The sequence below is a fragment of the Nerophis lumbriciformis genome, linkage group LG39 (assembly GCF_033978685.3).
Source record: "Nerophis lumbriciformis linkage group LG39, RoL_Nlum_v2.1, whole genome shotgun sequence".
NCBI lineage: Eukaryota > Metazoa > Chordata > Actinopteri > Syngnathiformes > Syngnathidae > Nerophis > Nerophis lumbriciformis.
In genome coordinates this window covers 19,558,365-19,580,394 of record NC_084586.2, presented here as the reverse complement: position 1 = coordinate 19,580,394, position 22,030 = coordinate 19,558,365, and the positions used below count along the sequence as shown (strand labels likewise).

General features: G+C 38.2%; 1 protein-coding gene across 1 annotated transcript in view; it reads left to right on the top strand.

Annotated features, from left to right (window-relative positions):
* The first annotated feature begins 8,620 nt into the window (after window positions 1-8,620).
* Window positions 8,621-22,030, top strand: part of cox10 (cytochrome c oxidase assembly factor heme A:farnesyltransferase COX10) — a 216,100-nt gene continuing 202,690 nt past the window's right edge. The window contains exon 1 of the mRNA XM_061931752.1: window positions 8,621-8,752. Within this exon, the coding sequence (XP_061787736.1) occupies window positions 8,722-8,752 (31 nt within the window). The 5' untranslated portion in view covers window positions 8,621-8,721. The remainder of the gene's footprint in view (window positions 8,753-22,030) is intronic.

The window sequence follows — 22,030 nt, the reverse complement described above, 5'->3', positions numbered from 1 at the left end:
TAAAATGCTGGCATGCTAACAATACTACAATAAATTGCTAACAATAAAATGTTTATAGTTAGCATTAGTGAAAATCTGAAATATAGGAAACTGAGGTGTATAACTGCTCATTTTGCTACAAAAAAAAACTAGCATGCTAAAATGCTAAAAGGTAGCATTCTGGCCAGATAGTGATAAGTAACAAAAATATGAGCAACATTAGCTAAAAAGCTAGCATGCTAACAATACTACAATAAATTGCTAACAATAAAATGTTTATAGTTAGCATTAGTGACAATCTAAAATATAGGACACTGAGGTGTACAACTGCTCATTTTGCAACAACAAAAAAAACAACTAGCATGCTACAATGCTAAAAGGTAGCATGCTGGCCAGATAGTGCCAAGTAACAAAAATATGAGCAACATTAGCTAAAAAGCTGGCATTCTAACAATACTATGAAAACTTGCTAACAATAAAATGTTTACAGTTAGCATTAGTGAAAATCCAAAATATAGGACACTGAGGTGTATAACTGCTCATTTTGCTAAAAAAACAAAAAAACAACTAGCATGCTAAAATGCTAAAAGGTAGCATGCTGGCCAGATAGTGATAACAAAAATATGAGCAAAATTAGCTAAAATGCTGGCATGCTAACAATACTACAATAAATTGCTAACAATAAAATGTTTATAGTTAGCATTAGTGAAAATCTGAAATATAGGAAACTGAGGTGTATAACTGCTCATTTTGCTACAAAAAAAAACTAGCATGCTAAAATGCTAAAAGGTAGCATTCTGGCCAGATAGTGATAAGTAACAAAAATATGAGCAACATTAGCTAAAAAGCTAGCATGCTAACAATACTACAATAAATTGCTAACAATAAAATGTTTATAGTTAGCATTAGTGACAATCTAAAATATAGGACACTGAGGTGTACAACTGCTCATTTTGCAAAAAAAAAAAAAAAGAACTAGCATGCTACAATGCTAAAAGGTAGCATGCTGGCCAGATAGTGCCAAGTAACAAAAATATGAGCAACATTAGCTAAAAAGCTGGCATTCTAACAATACTATGATAACTTGCTAACAATAAAATGTTTACAGTTAGCATTAGTGAAAAACCAAAATATAGGACACTGAGGTGTATAACTGCTAATTTTGCTAAAAAAATCAAAAACAAAACTAGCAGGCTAAAATGCTAAAGGGTATCATACTTGCCAGATAGTGACAAGTAACAAAAATATGGGCAAAATTGGCTAAAATGCTGGCATGCTAACAATACTGCGAAAAATTGCTAACAATAAAATGTTTATAGTTAGCATTAGTGAAAATCTGAAATATAGGAAACTGAGGTGTATAACTGCTCATTTTGCAACAAAAAAAAACTAGCATGCTAAAATGCTAAAAGGTAGCATGCTGGCCAGATAGTGATAAGTAACAAAAATATGAGCAACATTAGCTAAAAAGCTGGCATTCTAACAATACTATGATAACTTGCTAACAATAAAATGTTTACAGTTAGCATTAGTGAAAAACCAAAATATAGGACACTGAGGTGTATAACTGCTAATTTTGCTTTAAAAAAAACTAGCATGCTAAAATACTAAAAGGTAGCATGCTGGCCAGATAGTGACAAGTAACGAAAATATGAGCAAAATTAGCTAAAATGCTGGCATGCTAACAATACTACGATAACTTGCTAACAATACAATGTTTACAGTTAGCATTAGTGAAGATCTAAAATATAGGAAACTGAGGTGTATAACTGCTCATTTTGCTAAAAAAAAAACTAGCATGTTAAAATGCTAAAAGGTAGCATGCTGGCCAGATAGTGCCAAGTAACAAAAATATGAGCAACATTAGCTAAAAAGCTGGCATTCTAACAATACTATGATAACTTGCTAACAATAAAATGTTTACAGTTAGCATTAGTGAAAAACCAAAATATAGGACACTGAGGTGTATAACTGCTCATTTTGCACAAAAAAAAACAAAAAAAAACTTGCAGGCTAAAATGCTAAAGGATATCATACTTGCCAGATAGTGACAAGTAACAAAAATATGGGCAAAATTGGCTAAAAAGCTGGCATGCTAACAATACTATGATAACTTGCTAACAATAAAATGTTCACAGTTAGCATTAGTGAAAAACTAAAATATAGGACATTGAGGTGTATAACTGCTAATTTTGCTTAAAAAAAAAACTAGCATGCTAAAACACTAAAAGGTAGCATGCTGGCCAGATAGTGATAAGTAACAAAAATATGAGCAAAATTAGCTAAAATGCTGGCATGCTAACAATACTACAATAAATTGCTAACAATAAAATGTTTATAGTTAGCATTAGTGAAGATCTAAAATATAGGAAACTGAGGTGTATAACTGCTCATTTTGCTAAAAAAAAAAACTAGCATGCTAAAATGCTAAAAAGTAGCATGCTGGCCAGATAGAGACAAGTAACAAAAATATGAGCAAAATTAGCTAAAATGCTGGCATGCTAACAATACTACGATAAATTGCTAACAATAAAATGTTTATAGTTAGCATTAGTGGAAAACTAAAATATAGGACACTGAGGTGTATAACTGCTCATTTTGCACACAAAAAAAAACAAAAAACTTGCAGGCTAAAATGCTAAAGGATATCATACTTGCCAGATAGTGACAAGTAACAAAAATATGGGCAAAATTGGCTAAAAAGCTGGCATGCTAACAATACTATGATAACTTGCTAACAATAAAATGTTTAGTTAGCATTAGTGAAAAACTAAAATATAGGACACTGAAGTGTGTAACTGCTAATTTTGCTAAAAAAAAAAAAAAAAAACCCTTGCATACTAAAATGCTAAAAGGTAGCATGCTGGCCAGATAGTGATAAGTAATGAAAATATGAGCAAAATTAGCAAGACAGCTAGCATGCTAGTTTTAAAAATGCTAAGGGGCTGCCTCAAATAAAATGTCATCACAAAACTGTGACGTTATACTGCGGTGGTAAATATAAAACAGTGATAATCCACAATGCAAACCCAACTCTCAGCAGCTGACCGTAGCGGAGCCAAGTGAGATTTTGTGGAATAAACATGCTGTTGTGTTTGGAGCTTTGTGGAAGTTCATGGGCTGCATCACAAAGGTTATTATATGGGAGGAGTGCGATGAACAAGGTTGCAACCCCAGGATGACACACAGATATGATCCTGGAACTTATTTGTGTCATTGTCAAAGCCAACTGTGTGAGTGAATTGCATTTTATTGCACAATCCACCCACTGAGAGGACATGGGGCCAAAGGGGAATTCCTAAAACTGATGCAATCTTCAAGTTTGTTACTTAATAGAATCGTTTTAATGATAATACATATGTATCTATATATATATATATATATATATATATATATATATATATATATATATATATATATATATATATATATATATATATATATATATATGTATGTGTGGGGAAAAAAAATCACAAGACTATTTCATCTCTACAGGCCTGTTTCATGAGGGGGGGTACCCTCAATCATCAGGAGATTTTAATGGAAGCATTCACATACCATGGTTTATATAGGGCACAGAGTGGGTGGGTACAGGCTGGCGTAGGGGCGTGGTGATTGGCTCATGTGTTACCTAGGAGGTGTTTCCGTCTGTGGCGGCATGCTGTTACAATTTCGCTGCGCTTGTTGAGGGATGACAGGTCTGGACGGTAAATAATAAACAGTTTCTCTTTCAAGCATAGGTTGCATCTTTTATTACCACTATTGTAAGGTGTGCTGGATGCAAGAATTTGCCATGTTATTGAATATTCAACATTATTGTCTTTGAGGTCCCAAATGTGTTTGCTGAGTTCTGTGGTATTTCGCAGGTTTTTGTTCCTGAAAGAAGCCTTGTGATTGTTCCATCTGGTTTTGAATTCTCCCTCGGTTAATCCTACATATGTGTCGGATGTGTTAATGTCCTTGCGTATTACCTTAGATTGGTAGACAACTGATGCTTGTAAGCACCCCCCGTTGAGAGGGCAATCAGGTTTCTTTCGACAGTTACAGTCTTTGTTGGTTTTGGAGTCGCTCTGTCTGGGGGCCGACGGCTCATTTGCAATTGTTTTGTTGTGGTTTGAGATGATTTGTCGTATATTGTTCATGCAGCTGTAGCTCAATTTAATGTTGTTCTTGTTGAATACTTTTCTTAGGGTGTTGTCTTTGGGAAAGTGTTTGTCAATCAGATTGAGGAATTTGTGTCCAATGTTAGTTGAGACGTTTTTGCTTGTACTGGGGGGTTGTACCAGATGATGTCGTTTCGTTTTCTGTTCTTTTTTGGCTGGTTTCCTGGCGTGGGTTCATAGGTGAGGGTGAAATTGTATCCGCTTTCATCAAGGGCTTTTTGGTACGGGGGGGTTGCTTGGTCAAATTCAGCTTTGCTAGATGACAGCATCGATAGCCTTTTATTGATTCCGGTAGGTATTCTTTTCGTGGTGGTGGGTGGGTGGTTGCTGTCATGGTGCACGTATTGGAGTGTTGTGTTGGGTTTCGTGAATGGTTGGTAGCGACTCCAAAACCAAAAAAGACTGTAACTGTCGAAAGAAACCTGATTGCCCTCTCAACGGGGGGTGCTTACAAGCATCAGTTGTCTACCAATCTAAGGTAATACGCAAGGACATTAACACATCCGACACATATGTAGGATCAACCGAGGGAGAATTCAAAACCAGATGGAACAATCACAAGGCTTCTTTCAGGAACAAAAACCTGCGAAATACCACAGAACTCAGCAAACACATTTGGGACCTCAAAGACAATAATGTTGAATATTCAATAACATGGCAAATTCTTGCATCCAGCACACCTTACAATAGTGGTAATAAAAGATGCAACCTATGCTTGAAAGAGAAACTGTTTATTATTTACCGTCCAGACCTGTCATCCCTCAACAAGCGCAGCGAAATTGTAACAACATGCCGCCATAGACGGAAACACCTCCTAGGTAACACATGAGCCAATCACCACGCCCCTACGCCAGCCTGTACCCACCCACTCTGTGCCCTATATAAACCATGGTATGTGAATGCTCCCATTAAAATCTCCTGATGATTGAGGGTACCCCCCCCTCATGAAACAGGCCTGTAGAGATGAAATAGTCTTGTGATTTTTTTCCCCACACATACATATATTGCGCTCTACTACGGTATCGAGCACTATTTTTTGGATAACCTTATTAAGACATATATATATATATATATAATAGGAGTGGTACTGGATGACGGTCTGACATGGAAATCTCATATTGCACATGTATGGAAAAAGATGTCTAAGAGTATTTTTATATTAAATAAGGTCAAATATGTGTTAGATTATAGGGCAATGCGTATATTGTATTGTGCACTTCTATTGCCATATATCAGCTACTGTGTGGAAGTGTGGGGGAACACATATAAGAGTAACATAAAGGCATTGTATCAACTACAGAAAAGAGCTATAAGGATGATTCATAAAGCAGACTATCTAGAACACACTAACATACTATTTATTAATTCTGGTTTACTGAAACTACAGGAGATAGTAAAGTTACAGACATGATGGGTTATGTTTAAGGCTAAAAGTAAAACATTACCAGCATCAGTATTCAATGACAACTTTTAAACAAATGTGTATATCAGTGGTGGGGGTTCAACTATGAAATTCTATTTAAAATATATAAAGACAGAACAATAAGATCATATGGACAGCCGCAAGTGTTTATATTTTGCTTTACATTTATTATTAGGGCCCGCATGGCCCATTGTAAAAGGAATCCCAACGGGAGTCCTTTTACAATGGACCATAAGGACCTATTGAATTTGTAAGGTTTTATTCTTTATTATTATTATACCGGCCGCCTCTTTGAGCTGTAATTTGACCCACTTAACATGCTTCAAAACTCACCATATTTGACCCACACATCAGGACCTGCGAAAATTGCCTTTTAATAAAAAAAAACGAACCGCAAAACTCAAAATTGCGCTCTAGCGCCCCCTAGGAAAAAAAAAAAAACTAGACTGCCTGTAACTCTCACTAGGAAGGACGGAGAGACATGAAAAGATATCTCTATGTAGGTCTGACTTAGACTTACATTTCACAATTGTACATTGTCAGGCAAAAATCAACAGGAAGTTGGCAATTCCCCCTTCAAGACAAAAATGTACTAAAAACAGTCACTTTTGCCTCTTTGAGCTGTAATTTGACCCCCTTAACATGCTTCAAAACTCACCAAACTGAACACACACATCAGGACTGACAAAAATTGCGATCTAATAAAAAAACCTAACCCCAAATCTCAAAATTGCGCTCTACCGCAATTTTTGAATAAAACGCAGAAAATACTGCTCCTAAAGTATTGGGACACCTACACTGGACACAAGTATTGGGACACTTAGGACTACAACTTGACATAATTATTGGGCCACTTGGGACTAATACTTGACAAAAGTATTGGTAGTCTGGACAAAAGCATTGGGACACTTAGGACTACAACTTGACAAAAGTATTGGGACACTTAGGACTAAAACTTGACAAAAGTTTTGGGACACTTAGGACTACAACTGGACAATAGTATTGGGACACTTAGGACAGAACTTGACAAAAGTATTGGGCCACTTGGGACTAAAACTGGACAAAAGTATTGAGACACTTAGGACGAAAACTGGACAAAAGTATTGGGACACTTCGGGCTACCACTAGACAAAAGTATTACAACACTTAGGACTAAAACTGGACAAAAGTATTGGGACACTTAGGACTACCACTGGACAAAAGTATTGGGACACCTACACTGGACGAAAGTATTGGGACACTTAGGACTACAACTTGAGAAAAGTATTGAGACACTTAGGACTAAAACTGAACTAAAGTATTGGGACACTTAGGACTAGCACCTGCCAAATACGCGGGCCCGACCAACGCTGCTTGGAGCTTTAATTTTACTTATTTTTTGTCTGGTTTTGTATTTGTTTTGTATCATCCTGTGAGGTGTATATTATTTTTTTTGTTCGGTTTGTACTAAGTTTTGCACTTGTTTTTTTTTTTTTTTGTGTGTTTTTTTTGTTTGTTTTCATTATATTTGGATGTATTTGTTTGGTTTGTATGCTTGTGAATCTGGACTTAATATGTTGAAGGGGGCAGGAAATATAAGATTTTCTTTATCCTGTTCCTTCTCAAGCATAGGTGTGTAAATATGTGTTTTGTTGTTTAAGTTAAATTGTCTATTGATCAAAAATGCACATCAATGAAGGAGATGAATAAATGTAAAAAAAAAAAAGACACAACAGACACAGAAGCACACAAATACAACATTGCAAAAAAGGGTTCACAGCATTGGCGTTGTTAGGCCTATTTTAGGGGGGCTCAAGCCCCCCTAAATTATTCTTAAGCCCCCCTAAATAATTTGGTGTTATATATTTTTTTATTTTATTTTTTACAAATACATATTCATTATAAAGTGGCCCGAATATGAGTTTAAATAAATAATCATATAACCTGTTATTATTCACTCAGTTTCCCCTCACCGGACGGTATAGCTCGATTGGTAGAGCGGCCGTGCCAGCAACTTGAGGGTTGCAGGTTTGATCCCCTGCTTCCGCCATCCTAGTCACTGCCGTTGTGTCCTTGGGCAAGACACTTTACCCACCTGCTCCCAGTGCCACCCACACTGCTTTAAATGTAACTTAGATATTGGGTTTCACTATGTTAAGCGCTTTGAGTCACTTGAGAAAAAGCGCTATATAAATGTCATTCACTTCACTTCGTAGCGTAAGGTAGAGAGCCCCTTTAGTGCGTCGGTATCCAATCCATTCCACTTGTTCGTGTAGAAAATGTCCACATCACTCAAATTCCAGTCCGCATTTTCTCTGCGACCTTGCTTGCGGTCCTGCAGGTGTACGAAGCACATTATCTTCCTTTACAATGAGTGAAGCTGCACGAAACCTTGTGTGTGCAATTGTAAATCATTTAGTTTTTAAGTTTTGTGTTTCTTGTAGAATCTAATATACATTAGCCTATTGTTAAAATAATGAAAAAAAACATCATTAAATATATTTGTTTTATTGTATTGTTACATTAATAGCTGTTGTATTATTATAGGATGGCTTGTTAAACATTTCATAGGATTTTCAGAGGGAGGAAAAACCAAGACATTTAATATAAAATGTAAAATGAATAAATACATCAAAAGAAAAAGAAAAAAAATGGTTAAAAGCCATCGTCCCGGGGAGCAATTCATTTCGTCCCGTGCATTTTTTTTAAAATAATAATAATAACAATGAATAATTTCTAAGTCTTTGTTTGCCGTTTGTGAAGTTTTGTGCTTGTGCGTAACGTTCGCTCGCATCATGTGCATCTCCAAGGGGCTAAGCCCCCCCCCCCCTGTCCTTAAAAGCTAGTGACGCCCCTGGTTCACAGTAAATATGACAACAGAATAATTGTGTTCTAAATGCTAAATTCCAAGATATTTACCTTACTTATTTTATTAATAAAATATTTTTTTTTACAATTATTATTCATGTGTAATTTTTCCATTTTGGAAAAAAATACACTTTACAATGTGAATGTATTTATCTTTTAAAGCTATTTGATTTGTTTTCTTTCGTTGTCGATCACGTGACGTGTTGTAGCCCCGGAAGTACTCCTCTTCCCGCCACCGGGTCAGGTCAAAATGGCGACGCGTTCCGTGTGAAGGAGGTCGAAGGAGCTGCCGGCTTCGGAGCTGAGAACATGTATAAGACGCCATGTAGTCGACTCACAGGTAATTCGGCGGCTGTTGTGCCACATCACCGTCCGTGCTGCCGCTAAAAAGGAAGCCACCTAGTGTGGAGAGCGCGGGGACGCTAGCCAGCTAGCTCGTTAGCATTAGCTCGTTACCAAAGAAGAATGTTTTGGCTTGATGCGCCCTTATGACGTCACACAATGTTTTTACAGTGACGTCACACAATGTTCTAACTGACTTTGTTATGATGTCACACAATGTTTTACGGCGACTTTGTTATGACGTCACACAATGTTTTACGGCGACTTTGCTATGACATCAATTAATGGTTTACAGTGACTTTGTTATGACGTCACATAATTTGTTTTTACGGTGACATTGTTATGACGTCACACAATGTTTTTACAGTGACTTTGTTTTTGCCATGTGACACTTGTCATTTGTTTGTTTGCCCTAACTCAGGGGTCGGCAACCTTTACCAGTCAAAGAGCCATTTTGAACATTTTCACAAATTATAGAAAACAATGTGAGCCGCAAAATTTTTTTGAAATTTTAAATGTAATAACACTGCATAAGGAGTTTTTTTTGTTGCTTTGTGCTATGTATAACCAGGGGTCTCAGCAGGCCCCGGCCCTAACCAATCTGGCGCCCTAGGCAAGAAGTGTATATACTCACAAGAAACCGAATAGCTTTGTTTTTGACCTTTTTTTTTTTACTTACAACTATACCTAATATATAAAGGGGTGGAAAAGTGACTATTACCTGCAGGGCAAACATTAGCTAACCAGAAGGCAATAACAATGTAAACAAAAAACACCTGCTTAAAATATCTAATACAAATGTCCCAGAGGAATGTAGGTTGGAGTACTGTAATTACCTAACGTTACATTATTATTTTCCATAACAATTTAGCCCCCTCCACAATATTAACCCGACGTTAAAACAGATATTGATTAGCAATTGCCGAATCATGTATCATTAGCTTAATGCTAAAAAGCCAGGTTACTATCACATTCTGTAACAGACAAATAATTTCATGTAGGCTAACGTTACCTACCTGCTACCTCTTGTCTTTTCTCGTTTCTCCTCCTCTTCTTTTCTCTTTTTTCTTCCCTGGGCACCTGACAGTTTTGGCCGTTTTGACATCTTGTGTTGATTTTTTGATGTGGTGACGTCCAAAAAGAGTCATGATACGGGAAGGGAGGGGGCGCACCGTGCGGGGGGGGGGGGGGGGGGGGGATGTTGTAACAAATAATATTTCTATTAAATAGGCTTTACTTTGCATTTTAATTAACGTGGGATTATTTTTTGTATTTAGAAATAATAGTACCACCTTTTTTTCTCTTTTTTCTCTCCAACATTTGTGGCACTTGCGTGGCGCCCCCTGATGGACGGCGCCCTTAGCATTTGCCTATACGGCCTATGTCACGGGCCGGCCCTGGGTCTCAGACACGCTGCCCACACCTTTATGTGGAATTTGAAAGCTGGTGCGGCACGTGGGTTTTCATTGAATGGCGCTTGTCAGCGTCATGCGTGCCGTGATGCTACAGCATATAGCACCCACTACAATCAGCGTGCCTTGTGTGGGGCTTCCGCATTGCTCACGTAGGTAACAGCAAAGCATACTTGGTCAACAACCACACAGCTCACACTGACGGTGGCGGTATAAAAAACCCCCAAAAAACTTTAACACTCTTACTAATAATGCGCCACACTGTGAACCCACACCAAACAAGAATGACAAACAAATTTCGGGAGAACATCTGCACCGTAACACAACATAAACACAACAGGACAAATACCCAGAATCCCATGCAGCCCTAACTCTTCCGGGATACATTATACACACCTGCCCACCTCAACCGACGCAGAGAGGGGGGGTTGATGTGTGAGGGAGCAGGGTTGGGGTGGGGGCGGGGTTTGGTGGTAGCAGGGGTGTATAATGTAGCCCGGAAGAGTCAGGGCTGCATGGGATTCTGGGTGTTTGTACTGTTGTGTTTATGTTGTTAAGGTGCAGATGTTCTCCCGAAATGTGTTTGTCATTCTTGTTTGATTTTGGTTCAAAGTGTGGCGCATTATTAGTAAGAGTGTTAAAGTTGTTTTATATGGCCACCGTCAGTGTAACCTGTGTGGCTGTTGACCAAGTATGCCTTGCTGTCACGTACAAGTGCAAGCAGAAAATGTATATTGTATAACAAGTGTTGGGCTGGCATTCTGTTAAAACAGAATGTAGAGGGCATTAAATGTTGTACCATCATGGCACGCCCTTATTATAGCCGTAAGGGTGAAAATCGGTGAATATTAATCCCGGGAGTTTTCTGCGAGAGGCACTGAAATCCGGAAGTCTCACGGGAAAATTGAGGGGTTCAGCAAGTAAGCTGCTGAGCCGCATCAGAGTGATCAAAGAGCCGCATGCGGCTCCGGAGCCGCGGGTTGCCGACCCCTGCCCTAACTGGTTGTGTTTATTGGTCATGTGTTGCTGTTTTTCGAGTTTAATATGACTTGTTGAACTGTTTAATGGAGGGAACTGACATTATTATATGGATGTAAGGCAATAAATACTGATAAAAATAAGATGTGTGAAGTTGCCTCTATTGTTGTTGCAAATATTAGAATAGCACTGCCATTCGTTTGTGCTACCTATTATTATTGTTATTAAATTATTCTAAAATGCATTTTCTGACTAATGACGTCATCAGCCCCCCTCCACATTGTCAACATTTCCCCAAACTTGTCCCCATTCGTTTGTGCTGCGATATTGTTATTGTCAAAGTATTGTCGTTTATATGTTATTGACATTTTATAGTGTTAACCAGCCCCTAACATTGTCTTATACATACATATATATTGGGGGTGTAACGGTACGCAAAAATGTTGGTTTGGTACGTACCTCGGTTTAGAGGTCACGGTTCGGTTCATTTTCGGTACAGTAAGAAAACAACAAAATATACATTTTTTGGGTTATTTATTTACCAAATTTGCAAAATCTTCCACCAATAATATTTTCTTAGTGCAGTGGTTCTCAAACTTTTTTTGTCATCCCCCACTTTGGACAAGGGGGAGTTTTCAAGCCCCACCTGCCCCCATCGCTCCAACAGAGCGCTAATGCCAAGCTTTAACATTTTCAAATTTATTGAACATCAAGTTGTATACATTCAAACTCAATAACATAAAATAACATCAAGTTCAATGATAAATAAAATAACTGTGCAGCTGTGGTACAACTTGCATCAAGTTCAATAATAAATAAAATAACTTCCATCAAGTTCAATAATAAATAAAACAAAAGTGTTATAACTTGCATCAAGTTCAATAATAAATCAAAAAAAGTGTTATAACTTGCATCACGTTCAATAATAAATCAAAAAAAGTGTTATAACTTGAATCAAGTTCAATAATAAATCAAATAAGTGTTATAACTTGCATCAAGTTCAATAATAAATCAAAAAAAGTGTTATAACTTGTATCACGTTCAATAATAAATCAAAAAAAGTGTTATAACTTGAATCAAGTTCAATAATAAATCAAAAAAGTGTTATAACTTGCATCAAGTTCAATAATAAATCAAATAAAAGTGTTATAACTTGCATCAAGTTCAATAATAAATCAAATAAAAGTGTTATAACTTGCATCAAGTTCAATAATAAATCAAATAACTTGCATCAAGTTCAATAATAAATAAAAAAAAGTGTTAAACTTGCATCAAGTTCAATAATAAATAAAACAAAAGTGTTATAACTTGCATCAAGTTCAATAATACATCAAAAAAAGTGTTATAACTTGCATCAAGTTCAATAATAAATCAAATAAAAGTGTTATAACTTGCATCAAGTTCAATAATAAATCAAATAACTTGCATCAAGTTCAATAATAAAAAAAAAAAAGTGTTAAACTTGCATCAAGTTCAATAATAAATAAAACAAAAGTGTTATAACTTGCATCAAGTTCAATAATAAATCAAATAACTTGCATCAAGTTCAATAATAAATACAATAAAAGTGCCACTTTGCAATCTTTTCAAAAAAAAAGGAGGAGCTATGCATTTGGCAAGACAGGGCAAGTGACAGCACTTTTCCCCGGGAGAGCCACCTTGCTTCACTGTGAAACAGCACGGCTGTATGATCAGCTCCCATTTCCTCACACAGTGCAGAGAACAGTCGCGCTTTCAGTGGTCGTGTTTTGATCAAATTTACCGCGCTCACAACATCTGTTAAAACCTCATTGAGTTCGGGGCTGAGCTGCCTTGACGCGAGTGCTTCCCGGTGAATGACACAGTGTGTGCCCGTCACATTTTTGTTTCTCTGCAGGCGCTGGCTCTGGGTCGACGACCTTTGAGGTGCGAGTCACAAATGTATATATTTGTGTAATTGTGGTCCACATATTAGCCTGCTACCAATCCGCGCGAAAGTTTGTTCCGCTTAGCCCCGCCCCCATTTGTTACTGTTGCTATGTCTGTCAAACTTTCGCTCGTACCGAGAAATATAAAGCCTACAGTACCGGTAATTTCCATTTATTTATATAGCGGATTTCACAGACAGAATCACAAAGTGATTTACAGTGTGTATAGAAAATGAAAGCATAGTAAAAAAAATAATCTAAGAATATAATAATAAAAAAAAAATTTAAAGTGAAATTTCCTCCCGTTCCTCGCGCCCCACCTGTCATGTCTCTATTCCCCACCAGTGGGGCGCGCCCCACACTTTGAGAAACGCTGTCTTAGTGTAATATTTGATGTGAAGTAATGGGAACCTTGGATAGGTCAATAATTCATAATAACATTGATTTTTATTCAATATTATGTTTTGAGCAATGACAGTTTGAAAGAAGAAAAAAAACAGCTTTGTTTTATTAGTCAACATTGCAACTTTTTCTAAATTACATTTAACCTTTAAGCTTTTTTATTTCACTTTTGTTATGTTTTTGTTTATTTGAATAGTATTTTTAGAATGTGCCGTAGGCCTTTAAAACATTAGCTGTGGGCCGCAAATGGCCTCTGGGGCACACTTTTGACACCCCTGCTATAGATAATAAAACATTAAATGTGATAAATCTATGGATAAAAAGCAGAGCCTGGCGACGCATGCGCGTTTATCATAACTTTCTCTCTCTCTCTGTCTCTGCCCCTCCCTCACCAATGCTGCTGTTTGTTTTGTTTTTAATCCCTTCTTAACCCTGAACGTACATTGGAAATACACGCAACCCTAACTCAAAATGCCGGACATTTGAGGCATTTAAGAAACTCCGCCCTGACAGCTCCGCAAAAGAGGACATGTCCGGTGAAAAGAGGACGTATGGTCAGTCTATCGTAGCCCGTTAGCCGCTAGCATGCCGTGTGTTGTGCCTCGGTGTGCATTGTTTACACAACGCGCGTTACGCTACTTAATATGTCCATGTGAAAACTCCTTCGGTACACCTCCGAACCGAACCGGAACCCCCGTACCGAAACAGTTCAATACAAATACACGTACCGTTACACCCCTAATATATATATATATATATATATATATATATATATATACATATATATATATATAATGCGCTTTAGCCCCCGGCCAATCTTTTTTAGCCCAATGCGGCCTCCCAGTCAAAAAGTTTGGACATCCCTAATCTAAATATAAGATCATCTCTGTAACTAAGCTAAATATTTTGGATTTTTACTTTCGCCTAGTTCAGGGGTCGGCAACCTTTACCAGTCAAAGAGCCATTTTGACCAGTTTCACAAATTAAAGAAAACAATGGGAGCCACAAAATTATTTTGAAATTTAAAATGAAATAACACTGCATACAAAGTTTTTTTTCTTGCTTTGTGCTATGTATAAACCAAGAGTCTCAGACACGCGGCCCACACCTTAATATGAAAATTGAATGTTAGTGCGGCCCGCGGGTTTTATATGAATGGCGCTTGACAGCGTCATACTTGTCAACCCTCCCGATTTTTCCGGCAGACTATGATTGTTAAGGCAACTGTTCTCTCGAACTTGCCATGATGGTAAAGCATTTAGCGCCCACTAAAATCAGCGTGCCGGCCCAGCCACACGTTGTATGGGGCTTCTGCTTGCACACGTAAGTGACAGCAAGGCATACTTGGTCAATAACCACACAGGTTACACTGACGGTGGCTGTATAAAAAACTTTAACACTCTTACTAATAATGCGCCACACTGTGAACCCACATCAAAACAAGAATGACAAACACATTTCGGGAGAACATCCGCACCGTAACAACATAAACACAACAGAACAAATACCCAGAATCCCATGCAGCCCTAACTCTTCACCTCAACCGACGCACAGAGGGGGGGGTTGATGTGTGAGGGAGCATGGTTGGGGTGGGGGCGGGGTTTGGTGGTAGCAGGGGTGTATAATGTAGCCCGGAAGAGTCAGGGCTGCATGGGATTCTGGGTATTTGTTCTGTTGTGTTTACAGGTAAAAGCCAGTAAATTAGAATATTTTGAAAAACTTGATTTATTTCAGTAATTGCATTCAAAAGGTGTAACTTGTACATTATATTTATTCATTGCACACAGACTAATGCATTCAAATGTTTATTTCATTTAATTTTGATGATTTGAAGTGGCAACAAATGAAAATCCAAAATTCCGTGTGTCACAAAATTAGAATATTACTTAAGGCTAATACAAAAAAGGGATTTTTAGAAATGTTGGCCAACTGAAAAGTATGAAAATGAAAAATATGAGCATGTACAATACTCAATACTTGGTTGGAGCTCCTTTTGCCTCAATTACTGCGTTAATGCGGCGTGGCATGGAGTCGATGAGTTTCTGGCACTGCTCAGGTGTTATGAGAGCCCAGGTTGCTCTGATAGTGGCCTTCAACTCTTCTGCGTTTTTGGGTCTGGCATTCTGCATCTTCCTTTTCACAATACCCCACAGATTTTCTATGGGGCTAAGGTCAGGGAAGTTGGCGGGCCAATTTAGAACAGAAATACCATGGTCCGTAAACCAGGCACGGGTAGATTTTGCGCTGTGTGCAGGCGCCAAGTCCTGTTGGAACTTGAAATCTCCATCTCCATAGAGCAGGTCAGCAGCAGGAAGCATGAAGTGCTCTAAAACTTGCTGGTAGACGGCTGCGTTGACCCTGGATCTCAGGAAACAGAGTGGACCGACACCAGCAGATGACATGGCACCCCAAACCATCACCCAACCATGCAAATTTTGCATTTCCTTTGGAAATCGAGGTCCCAGAGTCTGGAGGAAGACAGGAGAGGCACAGGATCCACGTTGCCTGAAGTCTAGTGTAAAGTTTCCACCATCAGTGATGGTTTGGGGTGCCATGTCATCTGCTGGTGTCGGTCCACTCTGTTTCCTGAGATCCAGGGTCAACGCAGCCGTCTACCAGCAAGTTTTAGAGCACTTCATGCTTCCTGCTGCTGACCTGCTCTATGGAGATGGAGATTTCAAGTTCCACCAGGACTTGGCGCCTGCACACAGCGCAAAATCTACCCGTGCCTGGTTTACGGACCATGGTATTTCTGTTCTAAATTGGCCCGCCAACTCCCCTGACCTTAGCCCCATAGAAAATCTGTGGGGTATTGTGAAAAGGAAGATGCAGAATGCCAGACCCAAAAACGCAGAAGAGTTGAAGGCCACTATCAGAGCAACCTGGGCTCTCATAACACCTGAGCAGTGCCAGAAACTCATCGACTCCATGCCACGCCGCATTAACGCAGTAATTGAGGCAAAAGGAGCTCCAACCAAGTATTGAGTATTGTACATGCTCATATTTTTCATTTTCATACTTTTCAGTTGGCCAACATTTCTAAAAATCCCTTTTTTGTATTAGCCTTAAGTAATATTCTAATTTTGTGACACACGGAATTTTGGATTTTCATTTGTTGCCACTTCAAATCATCAAAATTAAATGAAATAAACATTTGAATGCATCAGTCTGTGTGCAATGAATAAATATAATGTACAAGTTACACCTTTTGAATGCAATTACTGAAATGAATCAAGTTTTTCAAAATATTCTAATTTACTGGCTTTTACCTGTATGTTGTGTTAAGGTGCAGATGTTCTCCTGGAATGTGTTTGTCATTCTCAGTGTTTCCCACAGGACAGGCATCTATTTGTGGTGGTGTGGTCGGCGGGCGGGCGGTGGCAGCGGCGATGACCAAGAAGAACGCAGAGTTGTATTTTAAATAAATAATGATAAATGGGTTGTACTTGTATAGCGCTTTTCTACCTTCAAGGTACTCAAAGCGCTTTGACACTACTTCCACATTTACCCATTCACACACACATTCACACACTGATGGAGGGAGCTGCCATGCAAGGCGCTAACCAGCACCCATCAGGAGCAAGGGTGAAGTGTCTTGCTCAGGACACAACGGACATGACGAGGTTGGTACTAGGTGGGGATTGAACCAGGGACCCTCGGGTCGCGCACGGCCACTGCGCCACGCCGTCCCCACAATTTTCATTGCATTCACATGCTGCAGTGGACAGTGGACAATTTAGCTTCAGTCCATGTGTGTTTATTGACAACATGGTTATAACCTGGACACGTTAGCTCGTCGGTATGGTAACACGTGACTGTTACTACGTGCGTCTGCCCCGGGCCACGAGTCAAACAGCGGCGGTGTTAATGAAGCAGCGTCAGGCTGCTCACCGTCAGTGAAACGCTCGGTGAAATCACGGATTAACGTTAAATATATGACGAGCCGCGAGCGATGCAGCTATAACCTATCTACTAGTGATGGGTTGATGAGGCGTCATGAAGCGTTTCGACACATTGCAAAACTGTATTGATACTGTGTCGATACTGTGTCACTAAATACTGACATCTGCTGGACATTAAAAATCCCTACAGGCAACCTATGGACCGACTCAACTGACACTGATTTTATGACCTAGTACAGTGGTTCTCAAATGGGGGTACGCAAGCCCCCTGGGGGTACTTGAAGGTATACCAAGGGGTACGTGAGATTTTAAAAAAATATTCTAAAAATAGCAACAATTCAAAAATCCTTTATATATTTATTGAATAATACTTCAACAAAATATGAATGTAAGTTCATAAACTCAGTGAAGCACAAGCTCAGGTTTGTCACTAAAATGTCTGTCAAAAAGAAGTGTGGAAAGAAATGCAACAATGCAATATTCAGCGTTGACAGCTAGATTGTTTGTGGACATGTTCCATAAATATTGATGTTAAAGATTTTTTTTTTTTTTGTGAAGAAATGTTTAGAATTAAGTTGATGAATCCAGATGGATCTCTAATACAATCCCCAAAGAGGGCACTTTAAGTTGATGATTACTTCTATGTGTAGAAATCTTTATTAGGGCCCGCAATGGCCCATTGCATAAGGACTCCCACGGGGAGTCCTTATGCAATGGGACATAAGGACCTATTGTTATTCGTTCGTTTTATTCTTTATTCTTTATTATTCTTCCACCGCCTCTTTGAGCACTAATTTGACCCACTTAACATGCTTCAAAACTCACCATATTTGACCCACCCATCAGGACCTGCGAAAATTGTCTTTTAATAAAAAAACTGAAACGCAAAAATCAAAATTGCGCTCTAGCGCCCCCTAGGAAAAAAAACAACTAGACTGCCTGTAACTCCCACTAGGAAGGTCGGAGAGACATGAAACAAAAACCTCTATGTAGGTCTGACTCAGACTTAACTTTCATAATGGTACATTCTCGGGCTAAAATCTACAGGAAGTTGGCAATTCCCCCTTCAAGACAAAAAAGTACTAAAAACAGTCACTTTTGCCTCTTTGAGCTGTAATTTGACCCCCTTAACATGCTTCAAAACTCACCGAACTGAACACACACATCAGGACTGGCAAAAACTGTGATCTAATAAAAAAACCTAACCCCAAATTCAAAAATTGCGCTCTACAGCTATTTTTTAATAAAACGGAGAAAAAACTGCTCCTCGGAAGAAAAAAATTACAAAACTGCCTGTAACTCACAATGGGAAGGTCGGAGAGACATGAAACAAAAACCTCTATGTAGGTCTCACTTAGACCTACATTTCATAAATTGACAACCCCCAGCAAAAATCAACAGGAAGTTTGCTATTCCCCCTTCAACACAACATTTTTGTAAAAAACGGTCACCTTTCTTTAAACATTATCTCCTCTGAGCGCGTTTGTTGTTTCGCCTTCAAACTAACACAGGAGAGAGATTGAACCCTTCTGATTAAAAGTTGGCGAAAGAGTTTTAATACCGGCTCCGGTTTTGATTTTATGACCCTTCAAAGAACCACTGCGCTGATGCTGCTGCTCAGCTGTTTTTTCAAGATGGCTGCTTAAAAGCAGGAAGCACCAACGTGCCCACACAATGCAGACAAGGTAGGTACACTAGACAAAAGTCTTGGGACACTTCAGACTAAAAGTAGACAAAAGTATTGGGACACTTAGGACTAGCACCTGCCAAATCCGCGGGCCCGACCAATGCTGCTTGCAGCTTTAATTTATAATTGAATCACTTGTTTATTTTTCAACAAGTTTTTAGTTATTTTTATATCTTTTTTTCCAAATAGTTCAAGAAAGACCACTACAAATGAGCAATATTTTGCACTGTTATACAATTTAATAAATCAGAAACTGATGACATAGTGCTGTATTTTACTTCTTTGTCTTTTTTTTTCAACCAAAAATGCTTTGCTCTGATTAGGGGGTACTTGAATTAAAAAAAAAAAAAATCACAGGGGGTACATTGCTGAAAAAAGGTTGAGAACCACTGACCTAGTATATACAATAATATAAACCAAGTCATTGTATTTCATTTAGGATTATTTCATAACTTCATTTAAATAAAAATATATTTTTTGTCTTTTTAAGATAGTCAATAAATAATGTGAACATCAAATCAAATCAAATCAACTTTATTTATAAAGCACATTTAAAATTTACCACAGGGGTAGCCAAAGTGCTGTACAATGAGCAGGTTAAAAGATAAAACGAGTACCGAGCAAACACAACACAACACAAACAGAACACGATAAAAAATAAATAATTAAAATAGAATTAATAAAAACATAAAAACAGGATCACAGCAGGTGTATTATGGGGCGCCATTGCAGGATGGATATCACTCAGTGTTAAAAGCCATGGAATAAAAGTATGTTTTTAAGAGAGATTTAAAAACAGGAAGAGAGGAGGCTTGTCTAACACTCAGGGGTAGGTCGTTCCAGAGCTTGGGAGCAGCAACGGCGAAAGCTCTGTCACCTCTAAGCTTCAGCCTTGTGTCAGGGACCGTCAACAGCAGCTGATCGGCTGATCTTAAGGATCGGGTGGGGCAGTAAGGCTGAAGGAGGTCGGAGAGATAGGTTGGCGCTAGGTTGTTTAGACATTTAAAAACAAACAAAAGGAGTTTAAAATGTATTCGGTAACGCACAGGGAGCCAGTGAAGGGACGCTAAAATAGGGGTGATGTGCTCACGTCTGCGGGTCTGTGTTAGCAGACGAGCAGCAGAGTTCTGCACGAGCTGCAGGCGGGCGAGGGAGGCCTGGCTAATGCCTACATACAGGGCATTACAGTAATCAAGACGAGTCGAGATAAAAGCGTGGATTAATTTCTCAAGATCATGTTTTGATAGAAGCGGTTTCACTTTCGCTATTTGGCGTAATTGATAAAAGCTTTTTTGAACGACGCTGCTGATTTGTTTTTCGAATTTAAAATCTGAGTCAAACTTTACCCCCAGGTTTGTGACAGAGTCGCTGAGATACGGGGTCAGAGTGCCGAGGTCAACGTTGGGGGAGGGAGAGCGACTTGGACCGAACAACATAACTTCTGTTTTGTCTTCATTTAGGCTCAGGAAGTTAGCTGAAAGCCAGACTTTGATGTCGTGCAGGCAGTCAATAAGACGTTGAACCGTGTTATTTTGTGCCATGGGAAAATAAATCTGGCAATCATCGGCATAAAAATGAAATGCAATACTGTACTTCCTAAAAATAGAACCAAGGGGGAGAAGGTAAAGCGCAAATAAAATTGGGGCAAGGATTGAGCCCTGGGGGACCCCATGTGGTAAAGGAGCTGTGGACGACATAAAACTGTCTACTTTTACACAAAAACTCCTGTCGGTTAGGTACGACCGGAACCAGTTGAGGGCGGCGCCCTTAATGCCCACACAGTTCTCAAGACGAGTGATTAAGGTGGCGTGGTCGACGGTGTGGAACGCAGCAGACAGATCTAAAAGCACCAGGACAACATATTTACCAGAATCAGTGGACAGGAGGATATCGTTAAAAACTTTTAGAAGCGCTGACTCTGTGCTGTGGAGGGCTTTAAAACCGGACTGGAACAGCTCAGTGATACCATTATCCTCTAAGAAGGGCAACATGTATCATAACATGGAAATCTAAGAGAACGTGTTGTGAATGAGGATGCTTGTGGACTGGGAATTTTTTTAATTTTATTTTTTTACACATTTTTATAAAAAAAAAAAAACAGTTTTTCCAACGTATTCAATTTTAGACGCTTTCTCTTCTTAGTTATTATTTCTCCGGCTGTAGAAAAGAGCCGCTCACAGGGCACAGAGGAGGCGTCAGTGCGACACAGTTCGCGTATCGGTCACAATATTAACTATATGTGTTAAACATGCTTGTATTGTCATTAAACACCTTTAACTTGTTAACAATATTAACTATATGTATTAAACATACTTGTATTATCATTAAACACCTTTAATTTATTAACAATATGTGTTAAACATGCTTGTATTATCTTTAAACACCTTTAACTTGTTAACAATATTAACTATATGTATTAAACATACTTGTATTATCATTAAACAGCTTTAATTTATTAACAATATTAACTATATGTGTTAAACATGCTTGCATTATCATTAAACACCTTTAACTTGTTAACAATATTAACTATATGTATTAAACATACTTGTATTATCATTAAACACCTTTAATTTATTAACAATATGTGTTAAACATGCTTGTATTATCTTTAAACACCTTTAACTTGTTAACAATATTAACTATATGTATTAAACATACTTGTATTATCATTAAACACCTTTAATTTATTAACAATATGTGTTAAACATGCTTGTATTATCTTTAAACACCTTTAACTTGTTAACAATATTAACTATATGTATTAAACATACTTGTATTATCATTAAACAGCTTTAATTTATTAACAATATTAACTATATGTGTTAAACATGCTTGCATTATCATTAAACACCTTTAACTTGTTAACAATATTAACTATATGTATTAAACATACTTGTATTATCATTAAACACCTTTAATTTATTAACAATATGTGTTAAACATGCTTGTATTATCTTTAAACACCTTTAACTTGTTAACAATATT